Source organism: Eucyclogobius newberryi, unplaced genomic scaffold (assembly GCF_026437365.1).
Source record: "Eucyclogobius newberryi isolate DKJ021-1_F unplaced genomic scaffold, fEucNew1.0.hap1 SCAF_9, whole genome shotgun sequence".
Classification (NCBI taxonomy): Eukaryota; Metazoa; Chordata; class Actinopteri; order Gobiiformes; family Gobiidae; genus Eucyclogobius; species Eucyclogobius newberryi.
In genome coordinates this window covers 37,818,473-37,837,172 of record NW_027316532.1, presented here as the reverse complement: position 1 = coordinate 37,837,172, position 18,700 = coordinate 37,818,473, and the positions used below count along the sequence as shown (strand labels likewise).

The 18,700-nt window shown below is 42.0% G+C and overlaps 1 protein-coding gene across 4 annotated transcripts in view; it reads right to left on the bottom strand.

Annotated features, from left to right (window-relative positions):
• Positions 1-359: 359 nt before the first annotated feature.
• Positions 360-18,700, bottom strand: part of lnx1 (ligand of numb-protein X 1) — a 54,506-nt gene continuing 36,165 nt past the window's right edge. For all 4 annotated transcript variants that reach the window (XM_072439417.1, XM_072439418.1, XM_072439420.1 and 1 more), the window contains 8 exons: positions 16,394-16,549; positions 11,050-11,258; positions 10,310-10,717; positions 8,999-9,133; positions 6,378-6,555; positions 3,933-4,179; positions 2,640-2,798; positions 360-1,230 (listed from right to left, as the gene is read on the bottom strand). In XM_072439417.1, coding sequence (XP_072295518.1) covers positions 1,095-1,230; positions 2,640-2,798; positions 3,933-4,179; positions 6,378-6,555; positions 8,999-9,133; positions 10,310-10,717; positions 11,050-11,258; positions 16,394-16,549 — 1,628 coding nt within the window. In that variant the 3' untranslated portion in view covers positions 360-1,094. The remainder of the gene's footprint in view (positions 1,231-2,639; positions 2,799-3,932; positions 4,180-6,377; positions 6,556-8,998; positions 9,134-10,309; positions 10,718-11,049; positions 11,259-16,393; positions 16,550-18,700) is intronic.

Below are 18,700 nucleotides of genomic sequence, written 5' to 3'. Positions count from 1 at the left end.
GGAGACTTCAAGAACACTCAAGACAAAAGGGCTAAGATTATAAATACTATTTACTAGAAGCAAAGGTATTGTGTTTTCTAGATAGAATTATTTAATTAAACTGTATTTAGGAAGAAAAAAACATCTCCATAGAGTTAGCCAGACAAGTTTCATTAGACATAAAATATACTATATAATAATAATAATATAATTATTCCTAACATCTTTTAGAACCCTCTCACATTCATAAGGTCTTATTTAAATAACAATGAGAGCTACATTACTTCAAATGGACAATAATGTTGAGCGTGTCTAATGTATACTTAATGTAACTGCGTGTACAGTGTGTATTGATTTTGATTGACATTTCATCCCCACACTTTCTTTTCCAATGACTTTATTGATCATTTAACCAAATGAACCATCAGATATATTACACAGGGCGAAATGTGATCGACACCATCCACTGATACACACAAACCAAGTCAGTTTTTCTCTTAAAAGTAAGAAAATTAGTAAGGCCTCCACAATGTCACCTATTTATTAAACTGTATTTTTATGAATACATTTTTTATATATATATTTTTTCTCATCTGTGATTTGATACTTGAGCCATAGCTTCTGAAACAAAATTTAAAAAAATACCTCAACACAGACTAGTATTTGGCAATGTGTCGTCAGGTCACATGACGACCACTGTCAGTACAAACAGACTCGCCTGTCGTCCAAGGCCATAGCAACCACAAACAAGAGAAACATATTACAAGTGCTTGGATCTTTACTTATTTTAAACACCCAACATTTATAGTAAACAAATTGAGTCCGGCTTATACCCTACTACATAACTACTGGAATTGGCAATGTTTCGTGTCTCCTCTTCACTGGAAGCTGTGTCTGTGAACGTCCAACAGCATCGATTGTGTCCGAACGTTCTTGCAACGACAAATCCAGTCCAGTGTCCTACGCAAAAAGCTCCTGGTAAAACGTGTTTGTAATTGTCGTCCATCAGAAGTCAAATGTCCAGCTAGTTCCTAGTCTAAGCCATGTCCCCACTGCAGGCTCCGGGTGCTCCACATTCCTTGGTCAGTGCCTTTGAGACAAAAGCGGTGGTTTGGCTACAGCAGACTGCCGGGCCACGAGACGATGGTGAGGGTGATTCGGCCTCGAAGCTCCTTTAGGAGACGCACCAGAGCTGTGTGGGTCATGCCCCACGTGTTCTTCCCATTCACCTCCAGCAGAATGTCCCCGCACCTACACAGAGAGAGAAATGTCAAATATTAGTGCTTGATATATCAGTAAATATCAATATAAGTGGTTTATCGCGGTGGTGGTAAATGATCCTAATTTTTCATCACTCTCAATGGAAGGAAGCTGGATCCGTTCATGTTATAGATTATAGTATAGTACAGTATAGTATAGTATAGTATAGTATAGTATAGTATAGTAATAAAGTGTAGTAAGATAAAGGTTATTCTAAAGTGTTATGTTAAAGCTGAGGCCCCCGACATTTTGTGTTTCAACAAAAGAGTGTGTTGCTAAAGCAGGACAACATGATGATGATACATACAGTCTGCGTGTAATTCAATTATTATATTTCTTGTTAAGCAGAAAAGTCAGAACTGAAAGCAACGCTCTGATTGGCTGTGTTTGGGTGGTTCAGCCCAGTTTCACTTCACCGTCTGAAAAAAAGATCTATATTTCACTGTCGCAGGTGAATATGGACCAGTGGATTCTCTCTGTCACTGCATCCAACAGATCAGTTGAACTCAGACAAGACTGAAATCATTGTTTTTGAAAGTGTCAGCGTCACCTCCAGAGTCTCGCTCTAAAACCTACAAACCAAGTTAGAAATTTGGGGGTAATAATGGACTCAGACTTGAACTTTAACAGACACATCAAATCAATAACATCAGCAGCTTTTTACCATCTAAAAACATTGCCAAGATCAAAAATATAGTGTCTAAACCAGATTTAGAGAGACTTATCCATGCGTTTGTCTCCAGTAGATTAGACTGTAACGGCCGCTCACTGGTCTCTCCAAACGAGCTGTAAAACAGCTGCAGTTCATCCAGAACGCTGCTGCTCGGGTCCTGACTAGAACCAGGAAGTACCATCACATTAGTCCTGACTAGAACCAGGAAGTACCATCACATTAGTCCTGACTAGAACCAGGAAGTACCATCACATTAGTCCTGACTAGAACCAGGAAGTACCATCACATTAGTCCTGTTCTTACAAGTCTCTCCATGGCCTAGCACCAAAGTACATCTCGGACATATTAGAGTCATATGAACCATCTCGGACTCTGAGGACCTCAGGGACCTCAGGGATGTACTTTCAATAGTAGCCCAGTAAAATACATAAAATAAAATATTTACCACATAAGGCTACTAGTTCCTGGCTCTCACAAAACTTTGGCGCATCATTAATATTCGTATGCTTGAATTGTTGAGAGGGCGGAGTGAAGATGGGGTGACTACAGCTGATTGGTGAAAGATAAAATACTGTAATATTATATGTATATAGTCTGATTTTGTCACAAAGTCCTGCGTTTTAAGATTAAAACTAAAAAGTCAGGCACCCCAACTTTAATGTGATATAATGTATTTGACATAGTGTGCCACCTTTCTCATAAGTGAGTATAGAATAAGCAGTTGTACCGTATCCTGCCGTCATTGTAGGCCGGCGTTCCCTCCACGATGGAGCGAATAAAAAAGGATTGATTGCAGTTGACCTCCTCTTGACCTCCGACGATGCTGAAGCCCAGGCTGCCCGAAGTGCTCCGCCGCAGGACAATGTCTTTGCAGCAGTAGAGATGCCTGCACGGGCCAAGAACCAGATTAAAACACTAATCTCTCAAGTCAATCTTCCACTTCCACACACACATACTCACAGTACATCTACAACAACAAAAGCAGCAGCATCTAAGAATCAAATCAGTGCAGGTAAGATGACGATAAGAGAAAATGCTTTGACTTTGAACCGCACAGACGCCGAACTGATTTTAAAATTACACAGTTTGAAAGTTTTATCCATCAGTTACTCAAAACTAATTTAAAAAGATCTTGTCCTATATGATGTAATCCACCCGTCACTCGTACAGGAGTGGGCCATGGTAGGACAGGTTCAAAGACATCATTTTCTTTAAAAAATCAGGACGTTTTGACTTCCATTCAAAAGTCATTTCCAATCTGAAGGTGATGGATTGAGAAGCTTCTCCTGAGCTCAAGTCGGACCTGCCCAAAGGGAAACTCTCTTTGTTTACTCGTCGGCCCGTTTCGCCCTACAGCTCGGGTCATCAGAGACTAATGCGGTGGAGCTAGAGAAGTCAAGTCCTGCATTAGCATTTCACTGGATTGATTTAGAAATGAAACCAGTTAAAGACGTTATAACCATTTCCTTCAAACTGAAAATGACTTTCAGATTGGAATTCGAAACAGTGTCCAGATGACTCCTTTTGAAACCTTTCCTATGAATGTCAAAGGTCAGTTTTTCATCACTCTGACCCTCACAGATAGAGGTAGTGCACACATTGAGTAATTATGCATTGGACATGAATGTCCCATTCCCAGGCATTTCAAGTCTGCTGCACCACTGGTGTAGATAATAATCCTCCAGTGAATAAATCCATCATCTTTTGTAATTAATTCACTGAAGAAAATGTCCATGTTTTATTCTTAACGCAGGAGCTGCACTTGTTTATCGCTGTCACCCTGAGCTGACACTTCATTATATGGAAATAGTCTTGGCAACGCTTGACACTTTTTATGACACGTTTTATGAAGTTGCGTGGATTAAAATGCTATGAATATTTAAGAGCAAAAGTTGTTTTTACGGCGTCTCCTCCAGCTGGCCCTGACACATTTTGAGACGGGCCCAGCTGGCCGAGGTCACGGACCCCGGACAGGGAAGAGCACAGAAAGTCTCACCACGGTCCTATCAGTGGAGCGCACCTGGGAAGCTGCAGCCATGACACCCACAGGGGGGAGTAGTCGTCATTGGGCAGCGGGCTCTTGGTGCTGTCTGTGGGCGACGGGGTGAGACAGGTGGGGAGGGCGCACTCCTGCAGGCTCTCTTCTGGAGGACGCATTTCCAGGACCTTGAGCACCACCGGGGAGGATGTGTTTTTGAGGTTGGCCACGGCCTCGCTCCGCGTCACCCCTGTCAGGTCCACGCCGTTCACATTTTGCAGAATGTCACCTGCAAGAGAGGAAAAAACAGACACGCTGAAGCCTTTTGCCCGTTGTTCTGCCCTCGTAATGGCTTTTCAAAGGACCTCTCCAGACATGAGGCTCGTTAATATTCAGCACCTGTGTTTTAATAAGCTCCCAGTGATGAAAGTGGTGCAAAGAATAACACATGGCACCGCGCTGAGATGCGAGCGAGAAGCTCAAAGGACACGTATGCCCGGGGAGGATATGCTAATGTGAGTAATGGGTCCTCGACAACTCAGCGGTGAACGTGTCACAACTGTGTGAGGGGAAAACAAGGTGTGAAGAAAAGTGCACCACAATGTGACTGATGACTTCAATACTTATGCAATGATGATTTGGTATATAAAGTGATTGTGCGACTTTTTCATAAGTCAGTTATGACTATATGCAACCAAGAAATTGCAGATTCCGATAAAACTCTGGCAGGCACATGGGAGAACTGATGGAATTGGCGAAAGTATAAGACTTATAACACTAGGAGTAGGTGATGTGACAAACAAACACATTTTTTCCTCGTATTGATCATGATTAAATGAAAATAAATCATTCATTCAACATTAATGTTTATTTTGCATAGTCATTTAAAGGGGCTGTACCAAATGTTTTTCATGTAACAAAGTAAAATATATTTAACCCCAGTATAAGGTGCAGCCTGTATTTTTCCCTCTGTGAAGCCGTTAGCGTGTCTTTAGCGTGCTAGTTGTTGTTAGCGGCGTTGGCCAAACTCACTCTAGCTCTGCATGTTGTGAAGAGCACTTATAAACTCATTGTGGTGAATAATTAGGATGCTAGGAATCGGAAAATTAGATAAAAGATCAATACATGTGGTCAAAAGGTTTAAAGGGAACTGATTTTCACGTTTCCAAGAAGGTAAAAGTCAAGTACAGCACCATTAACACAAAACAGTCACATGTCAGTCATCCAGGTCTGAACTCTGCTCCAATTAAACCCCTCGTTTCTTTAACGACAGAAGATTAACTGTGGACGTCTCGATTAAAAGGACCTAAGCTGATTAGTGCTGATGACTGCGCGTTCCATTCCTCGTTTTTCACTCGATTCTGTGCTGGTAATATTGTCGGTAACGTCTGACTGCGAAGACGTACACACCACAATCATGCATGGGCAAGGTGGGTGAAGTGTCTTGCTCAAGGACTACACAATGGACAGCTGGGATCAATCCTAAATACATACATTCAGTAACATTTAGAAACTACATTCTACAATCTACATTTTTGACTGACATGAGTGAGCCTCCCGTGACACACATGTGTGTTTGTGTTTGACATGAACTGAGAAGCGCTGAACCGGAGCCGCGCACCGCAGTCTTTTCTGGATGGATAAGCTCTGTAATGAAACATGAGTATCGCAAATGAAATGAGTATTTAACATGCATCAATCATTCACTCCGTTTGTTCAACACTCATTTTCATATTAATACTTTTGTACCATTGTCTGCCACTAACAAGGAACGTGCCGTGTTATACAAGGATCGACTCATTTAATGACGCCACAAAGAGATCTGAATGGAAATGCTTTTGTCACTTGTATTGGCTATAGATTTTCTTATTGATTTGACTTGTCTCTGATGGCCACTTCTAACACAAATGTCTTCTATTCTTTTGTATTTGTTTAAACAATCTTACACATGGGGGTGTAAATGAATATAACATTTTTGGGGGAATATCCTAATAACAAGAGTCAGATGATATTATGTAAATCCAACAGAAATGTCTTTCATCTTATTAGTTGAGGTTTAATTATCAGACAAATGAGAACTGATTGTAAAATTACACAGAAATGTCCAGAAACATCTTTACACTCTTGTTTTGAAGTTTATGAAGTTGTTTCTATTTTCATTTTGAATCAGCTCTTTTGCAAAAAATGTTAGAAAAATTATAAACTGAATATTCAAATTGTGCATATCTTCTAAACAAGATTCACATTCAAGATCAATATCAATATCAATCAAGATCAATATTTTGATTATTTGCATTGATTTTCCATATTCATTTTCCATTGGTTTACCTCCAGCTTTGGAGTGGCCTTATTTATTCATCTTTATGAATTTGGCCTGCACGTTTTCCCTGGTTGAAATAACACATTACATCTTGTGGTGGGAAAAGTATCAACGTACCCAGCACACAGACAATTCGATTTGCTGAAGAAACCAATATCAGATGTTACCTTTGCGGATGGAGCCTTCTTGCCCCACGACTCCGTCGTTGTCCACGTTGGTGACGTAAATGGGCAGGTCCCACCCTCGGCTGGACATGCCCCCGGCCACTGTCATCCCCAGTGAGTCATACGGCTCTTTCGTCAGGGTCACCGTCTTTTCATAGCAAGCTGGCTTCTGACAAGCGTCCTTAAGACAAGCGATAAACATGAGGCAAGTTCAGATAACGCTCACCCTTTATATTTTGATTTCACATTCACACGATACAAGACGATAAATGTGAGGGATTTAATTACAACTACTTAACATGTTTAGGCTGCCAGTGGACGCCTGAAGATTGTCTGCAGCAAGTAGCCCAAACCTGTCAAGTATGTAATTAGATCTTTAAATGTATTGTCCTATGGGGTCTCATTTATAAAGCGTGTGCACATTAGTGTCACTTAGATGACCTTCCACGTCACGTTTGTAACCTATAAAAACACAACTTCACATAGAAATCAGCCTCCTGGTCCAAATACTCAGAACCTTGCGCATCAAGACTTTCAGAGATAAGGAAGAGGCGGAAATGTGTCCAAAATACACCTCTGTTCTTTTTACTTCTGACTCTTGTTTTAACTGTCGATAGTCCCAGTTTCCTTTGTCATATCTCAGATGTGTTTTCATGTTATGTCTGTTTAATGTTTAATATCTTGTAACATCAAGTTATGTGACTGTTGTTGTCACATAACTGAATGTTGAATGTTTTTAGTGCCTTAGTGCAATAGCAACATTTCATATTACACATTATCACATTAATTCAAATGCACTGTCCAAAGTTGTGTGGATTTAGAAAAGACAAAATCAATGTTTTTGGATTAAGATTGTAAATGCTACATATCTTTAGTAGCTTGGTGTTCAAAATGAAAAACTTGATGACCCCGTTGTACTGCGCTCACACATAAGAGGCACATCAAGGGCGTCTAAGAGGTTACACAATGAGAGCGCTAATTTACATATTACTAATGATGTTTTCTCTGACACATTATAGCTTCTTAATAACAGCAGTATACATACCAGGGTTGTGCAGGCTAATGGAGAGTGCGCTGACAGTTGCTAATTAATAAATCACCCCATTAGCATAACTGGCTATCTATAACATAAGACAGCTCGATGGCCTCCTCACTTCTATTGGATATAATCAAACCGCTGTATTCATTCTTAGCTGTGACGTGTTGCAATATTTAGCTTGGTGCGTGGCCACGAGGGGAGAGCATGGTTTTATTCATGACGGGGGTGTTTGTGAGTCAGATAGTGGAGTAACAAAATAATGAATAACACATGGACACATTGAGGTTGATGGGATGTAGAGCTACATGCGGCGCGGCTAATGTGCTGCTTTCACACATTTCTCCAGCGTTGGCAGGAGGGCGGGGCTCGTGGAGGGCCGTGTGACAGGGGCATGGACACAGCAGCAGTTCCCAATCTTTTTTCTCACAAGGACCGGTACAATCTGATTTTTTTTCCAGGGACCTATTGAAGAGGGTCTGGCAAGTGACAACAGCGCAAAATGTGTACAAACCCTGGTTCTGAATATCTTGTAATTTACTATCAAACAAAGTGAATTTTAATATATCTTTCATTTGTATAACTTTTGCCGATGGGGTCCAGTAGCAGATGGCCCGCAGCCCGGTTTTTGGCCCGAGTCAGAGGTTGGGGACTCCTGCAGTACAGTATGTGTGTTGTAATCATAGTACAATCTGCGCCAACCGCCTTCATATCAACACCAATCATTCACACGCACAGCATTTCTACAAAGGCTGGGGGAAGTGTTTGCCAAAGGATGCAATGGTCAGAGCTGGGAATGAACCTTTATCCTTTGGGTTACTTCAACCACAGCTGCACCAAAAACTGATGAAGAACCGAAGAAAGAAGAATAAATCATCTTGTCATTTCGTTGTCACTAAATCAGTCTAACCTGGAGTTTAGTTTCCAATTTTCACTAAATATATAAAATATTTTGCAACTTTTTTTGTTCTGTGTTGATCTCCAAGAGGGATGTCAAGAATATCGTGGTCACAATATAATCGTAACACAATAATAATGATAATCATGACAATTTTAGATGCAAAATTGTGTCTTTTTGATTAATAATTTAGTCCAAAAATAAACCTAAAGTACTTTTTTTGTCCCATGACCTTCATTTTGTCATTCAGAAAGTTCAATTAGTAAATTTGGTCACAAACACGAGCAATACCGTAGTAACATGTTAGACAATGGGAATGAAACATATTGATTTCATTGTTTGGTTCTTAGTAATTGTGAATAATAATTAGGCCGTGGTGATTCTTCTTACAATAATCGTAACACAAACATGTGTTATTGTGATACAGTTTGTCCTGAACCCCCTTTAATAACCTTCTTTTCTATCCAACACGTGGCTGTTTCTCGTTACAGCTGCATCATTATCATTCGGTGAAGCGAGCGCTGAAGCAGAAATGGCTGCTACAGATGCAATGGCAATAGCTTTGATGGAATATTATCTCTCTGGATCATTTGCACCTGAAAGAGACAGTTTATCAGAGCGACGAGGAGACAGAAGAACAAAGCATCTGTGTGGTGTTCCTGTACTTCTGTGTAATGTGTGTGTGCTCACCAGTAACGTCTGCTCGATGTCCACGGGGGAATAAGGCGGAGGACCGTCCATGGCCCAGGGAGCCTCTTGTAAGATGTCCGGAGTTGGCACGCAGATCTGACGGGAGACGATAAAATGGACACGCTCCTCACTCGCCTGAAAACACAGAGGTGGCTCATTTAAGAACATGATTGATTAGCTTCTGTAACTTGTTTTGCAAAGTGAAATGTCTCTCCTTTGTCAACACAAGTGTTCTCATTTAGTAGAACAATGTACCAAGCAGTCCCAACAAATCATCTCAAACTGTGTAGATTCAGAGTTAATTCAGTTGTAAATCAGAAGCAGTTAAATCAAACTCTCTTGATTCTGCCTTCAGCAATACAACTTAACTTACAGTATCAGGGATATCACATCTTCATTTAGTGCAAACGTCCATGCAGTAACATTCAGGTCAATCAAATTCAATCAATCTAAATAATTGAATTGAGGCATACAACCACAGTTATAGCTATTTAAATACAATCCACTGATGTGAATATTTGTGTGTGTAATTTGTCTCTAAACATCACAGTCAGCTTCACTGATCTGTTTTCTAAGTCTCCTCTGGCTCAGTTTCCACTGAATTGCGGCTCATTTCCCGCTCACACACAGACTGGCTGCAGCACTGCTCTCCTTAATTCTACTGAGACCTCCCCTACATTAGTGTGGAGCTGACTCCTGAATTAGTCGGCACAGCCCATTATTGTCATAATTGGAATAATTTCATTTCTGTGCTGCCAGTTCTTAATCTGTGACAGAGAGTGGCTGCTGTAAGAGGGCACACTGGCTCCATGGGGACGAGCCAGAGCCAGCCAGACTCTTAAGCAGGAACTAGAGTCCCAGAGCCCCAAATACTGCAATTAACCATAAACGGCAAACACACCATCACCTGGCATCAGGCGGGAACCAGAGCTGCCACATGTTCAGGTCCATCAGGGCAAACCACAATGAAATACTATTAACAGCAGGCAGCACAGACACAACGCAATTAGTTTGAATTACCACAATTATTGTTAAAGCCACAAGGCTTCCACTGAGAACGCTGCTTATGCTAAAACATGTTGACTCATAAGAACTGTGACCTCTAAAATAGCATCTATATATTAGACAGAGGAGGCCGTCAGTAATGCTGATTATGTTTGTAATTGGTAAATTACACACAGTATTCAAACTTTAGATTATGTGTCACCAGTTTCAAGCTCCCAGTTATTATTTTAGACAACAAACAGGACCCAATACTCCGTATAACTCTCCTCATGCTGTTTCATGTTTAGTCCAGCCGCACAGACTGACCTGGATGAGCAGTGCAGCGTGCTCGGGTGCCCCGTAGCGCAGGTCATGTCCGTTGATGGCCAGGACCCTGTCCCCCACACACAGCTGGCCGCCCCGCGCAGCCAGGCCCCCCTCCAGCAGGTGGAAGATGTAGACCCCGTGCATCTCGGGCCGCCGCACCAGTTTGATGCCCAGCTGCTCGTCTGGAATGCTCTTGTTGAGCACTACATGAATGCTGTCGTCCCTCAGGGGATACTGGGGTAAGCCCTGTGCCATGGGCGAGGACAGGTCGTGTGGGTGCGTGTGGCTGTGAGAGCGGTACCGGTGCCTCTGCTCCCGGAGCACGGTCAGTCGCAGCAGCTGGCACGGCTGTTTGAGGATGGCCACAGCGTAACAGTGAGGCACGTTACTGATGTCAATGCCATTCACCTAAGACAGAGAGAGCAGATCTACTGACATCGGCTTTAAACAAGTGCTTTTGTACGTTTTAAAGTGCTATAAACACAAAGAAAACATGATCTATGTCTATGTGAAGTTTTTGTGTTCACTGCAGCCGTTCTTGACATTTTATGTCATTTTTCAAGTGCTAAAGCTGTCATAGCTCAGACTGGGCTCTGAGAGCAGGAAACATCTGCTGTTTAATAGTGTGACTTTTGAAATGAATCATTTTGGGATATTTAGACAATATGGAAGAAAGATTTTATGATCAAAACCAGATCTGAATCTACTGCATATTTACTTTGTTTTTTATGTCCTTGTACCTTGAGGATCATGTCACCCGGCAGCAGGCGCCCGTCCCGGGCGATCATGCCCTCTCTGTAGATGTCCTGGATGAGAATGCGGACCAGGGGGGTCTCATTGCCCCCGACGATGCTGATGGCCAGGGGCTCAGAGGGTTCTGCTCTGGTGATCTTAATGCTGGTGACCTCTCCATCTGGGATAAGGTGATGGAGCTGAGGCAGGGCCAGCACTGAGAACCAGAAGAGGCCTGAGTTTAGATTCAGGGTAAGATATAAAAACAGCCAAATATAACAAGAGCAAAGGAGAGAGAAAGAGACGCGCCACAGAGAGCTCACAGGACAGCCCAGGACAGCAGCTGTCTGCGCTCCCTCAGGTCACTCCAACACACTTAGATAAAGGGGAAATGTACTTATGTTTGTGGGATTAGTCACCTCCATCTGCAGCAGATCTGCATGGGAAAACTCTCATTGTGCCTTTTTTACAAGCAAATAACTTTCCACATTGAACCACATTAATAATACTGTAGTTAAATAATGCTGCAGGCTCCACGTGTAGCCGGCTGCAGGGTCGTGAGTTCAAATCCTGACTGCGACAATGTACTTCATGTCCTCCCTTCTCTCTCATCCCCCGTTTCACACTCACCAAAATTTAATTCAACAACATAATTCATATACGATGATTGTTAGAATATTTATAGCCATTTAACCACTTTATGACACTTGCTGGGTCATGATAAAAAGGGTGAACAATATTTCGCACGGCCGAGCGCGAGACAGAACAGAGACATTTCCTTTATTTCGTTTTCCTCGCGCTGCACTTTACCCATTCCAAAGTCAATATTTTGTCTTTATCGCGGCAGATCGCTCAGAGGGTGGAGCTCACACTAACTCTCACACACACACACACACACACGCACGCACGCACGCACGTACGCACTCACTCACATACACACACACACACTCACTCACATACACACACACACTCACTCACATACACACACACACACACACACACACACAAACAAACACGCACACACACAAACACACAAACACACACATACACAAACAAACACGCACACACACAAACACACACACACACACACACCACAAACACGCACGCACGTACACACACAAACAAACACGCACACACACAAACACACACATACACACACAAACACACACACACACACACACACAGCTGTTACATAACCCTTCCTTCAACCTCCCTTCCTCACCCACTTCTCCTCCCATCAATCCTCTGGGGTTCATCCGCTGGGACCTTCACCCTTTATTTGTACCTTTACATTGGTGTCTTCCAGAACACTCTTTCCCTCTGCTTCGCTCTGCACTTGTGTCTTTGTCTCTCCAGTGGCCATGCCATGAATATTTAATCCATGTTCTTCCCTCAGCACTTTAGGCCCTATTTGTTTTCTCCTGTGCTTTACTATACTGAATATGCTCAGCTGCTTCTCCCCCGCTCTTATGGATCCACCACAGCGCGTGAAGAACCTCTCTGGGGAGCATTCAATCAGAGGCTGCGAGTTTAAAGATAGATGGAGGGCAGGAGGGAATTGGAGGTGACAACAGGAGAGAGAGAGAGAGAGAGAGAGAGAGAGAGAGAGAGAGAGAGAGAGAGAGAGAGAGAGAGAGAGAGAGAGAGAGAGAGAGAGAGGAGAGAGAGAGAGAGAGAGAGAGAGAGAGAGAGAGAGAGAGAGAGAGAGAGAGAGAGAGAGAGAGAGAGAGAGAGAGAGAGAGAGAGAGAGAGAGAGAGAGAGAGAGAGAGAGAGAGAGAGAGAGAGAGAGAGAGAGAGAGAGAGAGAGAGGAGAGAGAGAGAGAGAGAGAGAGAGAGAGAGAGAGAGAGAGAGAGAGAGAGAGAGAGAGAGAGGAGAGAGAGAGAGAGAGAGGGAGAGAGGGAGAGAGAGAGAGAACGTGTGGGTGACCTCTGCTAGGCTTCTCTCTCTGATGGATCCAGGCTTAAGCAACATGATCCATTATGAACGAAACATGTGCGTCTGATACAGAATCTTGACGTAATATCACTGACACGGAGATGAAGATCTTCTAAATTAACATCAGGGATGTTTAGATTTAAGGGAAGATGCGAACGGCGGTTGGCACGAATATAATTTAAGGTACTCCTACAAATTAAGCAAATAAGACTCAAATATTATATACCGTATTTTGCGGTCTATAAGTCGCACCTTTTTTCATAGTTTTGGCCGGGGTGTGACTCATACTTATATAGTTATACTTATACTCCAGAGAGCGACTGATATATATTTTCACAGTTGCGACTTATAGTCCGGAAAATACGGTATTTTAATGGGAAAAAATCCTCACAAAATTAGGAAAGAATCTTTTTCCTGAAACCCATGAATGAGATGAAGCCAAACATTGGTTAATGCAAGAGAAATGACTCCGGTGTAATGTCTACTGGCTTCAGCTATTGATTCATTTAGTAATAAAGTCATCTATGGATTCTTTTATTCGATTAATCGAGTAATTGGTAAACATTTTTTACAAGGATATTAAATATGTTTTTAAAATAAACATTATAGTTCATAGTAATAAACAAATAAGCTTAAGCTCTGCTTAAAATAACATATTTTATTCTTAATTTCACATAAGTTTGTCCCCAAAACAGCAACATTTCACTTCACCAGTCCAAACTCTTCTGTTTGAATACAAACAATATATATAAAGGATGTAGACAGTTACAGCGGTGAGACCAGGGATGCCTGATGTTTTGAGCTGTGTATTTTGCATTTTGCAGCATTATCTTCTAATAATTCATTCTCACTTTAGCCTCGGTGTCTTTGCGCCGTCATCACAGACTTTCTGGTTCATACTTGTGCTCCTCCTTTTCCATGGATGTATTCGCTGTTTCAAAGCACGACAGAGGAGAGAGTGGCAGATTTGAAACTCATATAGGGAACATGGTTTTGTTGTGTGAAAAAGCACAGAGGCCCGGGTAAGTCACAGCTCTACACTCTTTCATGCAGCTAAACTCACTCGTCTGCTTTAGCTGCTGCAGGTCTGAGCGGAACAAGCTCCGTCTGAAATGAAAGCGCCACAAGTCGTTCCGTGCACCTCAGATTGACATGTTTTCAATACAAAATTTAAATTAAACAAATTGTTGAGGCAAAATGATAATCAAAGCTTTTTTGTAATCAATTGACTTGATTAATCGCTGCAGCCCTAGTCTGCTGTATTTAATACATGATTTACTAGACAACATGGGCACACACCTGACCATTGCATAGCGTTTATTTTTAATTTAAAGGTATGACGTGCAGAACTTTTATTTCAAATTCCAATTTCATAAACACGACTTATCCTACATGTTCAATTTAAATTATGATTTAAATTATTATTATTATTTTTACTTGCAAAAAAAAGTAAGGTAGCCAACTTGCTGATTTTTAGCGTTTCAAGATGACTATCCAGTCAGAAAGTAGAAAGAGTCTCTCATTTGTGTTGCCAGTTTGAAAGCGGAATTCTGTTTATACTAAAACCCGGTTTAAAGATGGCCACTATTTTGATTCAGTGGCCGAGCTCAGTGGCCGAGCTCAGTGGCCGAGCTCAGTGGCCGAGCTCAGTGGCCGAGCTCAGTGGCCGAGCTCAGTGGCCGAGCTCAGTGGCCGAGCTCAGTGGCCATCAGAGCGGAGTGGACTAGAGTGAAGCAGTACGAGCCAAGGCCAAAGAAAATAAACAGACCTTCCTGAAAGCTGTAGGTGGCCTGTCCAACAAACACTGCCGTTTGTTTTTACATTGCGCTCTATGAGAAAAATGCTTTCTGGATCGTAGAGGATTTTTTCGCTGCAGGACTGGCCACTGGGCTAACTCTCAACAGGCTAAAGCCAGGGGTAAAAAAGTGGTCCGAAATTTGATGGCACCATGACACTTAACGCCTGGGAGTTCAATTTGCTGCTGGGGGGTCAGGGGGTTCCCCCCCCCCCCAGAAAATAATCTGAAAGTAATTCATGTCCTTTGCTGGGTTTTGTAGGGTATTTATTTTACAGAGCCAATAGTTTAAAGATATCAGCGTGATACAATACCTTTGTTTTATAAACAGAGCTGAATATTGGTTTATATAGATTTTTGTATTAATTTCATGATCAGCACCCATTTTATTGTTATACAGTTATTATGTAATCAAGTTCCTTTAACTAGATAAATGAAAGACAGATGAGTTTATATCAAAGTTTTTGCTTTGCCTGGAACCTTCCAGGCAAAGCAAAAACTATTTAATGAGAAAATCAGGCAATGGCCCCTCAACTAGAAAACACAGGGCACCTTTAAACATCAAATTGCCTGACTTCATCTGAGGAGCCTGATGTTTTATAGGTTTATAGCCTACTGTCTGTGGCCCATTTGTGGACCGGCTTTAAACCAACTTGAACATACGCTAATGCAAATAGCTTCAAATAGTATTTGAGGGCTTTGGCCGATATTAGCCGACTGCAATGAGACAGTCCATGAAAGAGCCACGTTTAGACAGCTCTGATCTCTGAGACCTGCAAGGGACGGTCTTAAATATATAAATATACTACTCCCACTGAAACTATTCAGAGGGATAAATGTATGACACTGAAAAACCCCTCTTCAGACTACGCTGCGGCCACGCCACTCGCATCGGCTCAGCCTCATTCATAAAGATTCACCAGTGTTGTTCTACTCACATGGTCAAAGTGTCCTGTGATAATAAGCTACATTCACCTGATGGAGAGAGAGGTCACACGCTCCGACGCACACGCAGTGCCCTGTATCACCCATCAGCTACGTCCAGGGGCGCTCCCACTCGTGGCCCCCCTGCACCCCCTGGCAGGACTGTCCAAACTTTTTTCACCGCATTTTTGCAGCATTTTGAAACTTATACAGAGAAGAGGGCCACAACAACCCGAGGATGAAGTGAAGAATTCAAAATGTTGCATCTGATATAGTTTTGATGAGCCTCTTCACCTTTAATAAGACTTGGAACATTAATATTAGGTTGATATAACATCAGAATGTTTGAATTTTTCCAATTTTACAGTAAAAAGTAAGTAAAGGTACTTTTTTGTTTGGTTAAAGCCTGAGGGCGATCAAAAATCGGTCTGAGGGCTGCATTTGGCCCCCGGGCCATAGTTTGGACACCCCTGACCTAAAGCCTTACATCTGCACCCAGCATGCATCAGAAACAGCCTCAGCTGCTCAGTGAGGTTCTGAGCTGAACAAGAAACCTGTCCATAAACTGAGAAGGAGAAAAGAATATGCTCAAAAGTCCTCAACAGTCCTCATTTCATGAAACCTACACATAATGTGTGGATTTAAATATATATCTTCCGTCCACATTGTCTGTATATTGATAGAAAATGTCCTCACCTTCTTGTGGCACGCTGGAGTTCCTGGTGTTGTCCCTCTCCTCAGTTGTCTCATTGCTCACTGCAGTTCCACTCTTGGTCCTCCTCAGGACGCTGAAGGCTCGGTTCAGTCTCCTGAAGGAGCGGCTCCTCACGGACGAGCGGTCAAAGTTTCTGACTGTGAAAAACACACGGGGGAAAGAGGGACGCTTTATAGAGCCTACAACATGCCCGGACATGTTCTGTGGACATTATCACAAAACATCTGGAACTGCTTGTCCCATCGCCAATAAATGATGCTCTGTTTGCAAACACTTATAGCGTTGCATTTAACACAAACTTATTTGCATAATACCTGGACAATACAGGATTTATTTTGTAAGATACAGTAGCTGCTGACACTGCACATTCTTTATCAGTTTCACTTTCAGTTAAGACAGAAACTTGCACAATACATAATATACATAATATGTATTGTGCAAGTGCAGTCCTAGTATGCAAAGTACATATACATCACAATCGAAACGAAATCCAAATTTGAGCTGGTGTAATTATCAGATTGCAAAGGCAACAGTGATTAGATAATAGAATGTCTAACTATCCGTCTTCTTATAGAAAAACCTGTTTCTTTTACCTGTGATACAAACATATTATGAAATGGATGTTTATCGGTTTCAGTTTCAGTCAAAATCTCTCAAATGTTTACGCTACTGGAGTTTACCATGTGCACGCTAAACAATTTTTTAAACAGAAATTTCAAACGCCAGAAAAATCGTAATTCAATTTTTATTCCAAAATTGTGCATCCAACTTTAAGCCTTCCTAATGACCTTTTTTCAACAGTTTTCCCATCATCTGATTCTCAAGTCTGACCAGGCAGCCAGAGTTCATTAGTCATCACAAAATAAAACATGCTGCACTTTGCCTCTACTTTTAGCTCCAACGTGCGTCACGACCACCTTCCAACTAGTGTTCTTTCAATTAATAAAGAGACTTGTGCGAGGGAAGTGGAGTTACGTAAAGGCATGTGATGTAACACACGGTGGATTCTACGTCAAAATGTTCTGCGTCCCTCCTCTGAGATCTGGTCTGGAGTCTTTTCTTAGCTCCAGGAGGCAGCAGAGCAGCAGCAGCAGCAGCAGCAGCATGCCCAGTCCGCTGCACTGCTCTGCAACAAAGTCCTCTGCAGCAGCCCCCTTTACCTCTTTAGTAAGTCCCTCAGCGACGCCTTCTGACAGTAACATTATTCTCGGAGAGGTCCAGCCGCTCCTGCAGCTGACAGCTTGTTCAGCAGGAGCAGCGCTGCTCGTGGAGAACATGCTTGTGGAGCTCTGTAAATAGATGTAAAGGCTGCAGCGACGTCATTCGGTGTTCTCTCTACTACTGCGCTGCGCTACCAAGTCCAAGCAGAAGAAAGTGAAACAATGTGGGCTATTTTAAGAAGCACTACCTGTTTTTTCTAGTGTAGCATAAGGGGACAGGAGTTAAATCAATTGTATGCATTTTAGACCTTTAAACTCTCCATCTATAATTGTTCAATGTACAAAAGATGGACAGAGGGGAGACTGGAGCGTACATTTTCTGCCAAATTAACAAAACATTGTGTGCTTTGTGTTTAAAAAACCCCCAAAACTAATCAATTTAAAATGAATAGTACATTTCAGTAGATTCTTCCTCTGTTAAATATATGTTTTAATTGCTCTGTAAACAGAAAGTGCCTCAGGAGACAAGGAAGATAAATTGATAATATTAGAATAGTTGTTCTGGAGATAATACACAATTAGAAAATGTAGTATTTTATCCCCAAACCTAACCCTAAATCTCAATTAAAAATGACCCCAAAAAGAGACAGAAACCCATAAGCTGCCAAGACATTTACAGGCACATTTTTTCTCATATTTTTGCAATGGTAAAATATTGCCTGAATTTTGTTGTGGACAAGAAAGAAAATCAACTCATTCATTTTTGTCATAGAAAAGATGCCACTTTTGCGCCTCTCACAGAAGCAGAGCAGCAAAGTGGGATCGTTTGGCCTCAGCATGAAAGATGTAAAACGTAAACTGCAATGAACAGGCCACATTCTGGTTTGGAGAGGGATGGAATATCACGAGGGTCTGTTTTCGGGGGGCGATGCTTATCATTGACGCTTATTTGTTTCACAGGTTAGAAATAGTGAAATTGAGTGGAGCAGCCAATGGCGTCATTGGACGTTAATACACACGTGGCGGGGCTATATTTAACCTGCTTCTCCTTCCGCTTCTCCTTGACTACATAATGCGCTGCCCTCTCTGTGACTTTCCTCCACTGTTTCCCCTCGGTTTCACACAAAA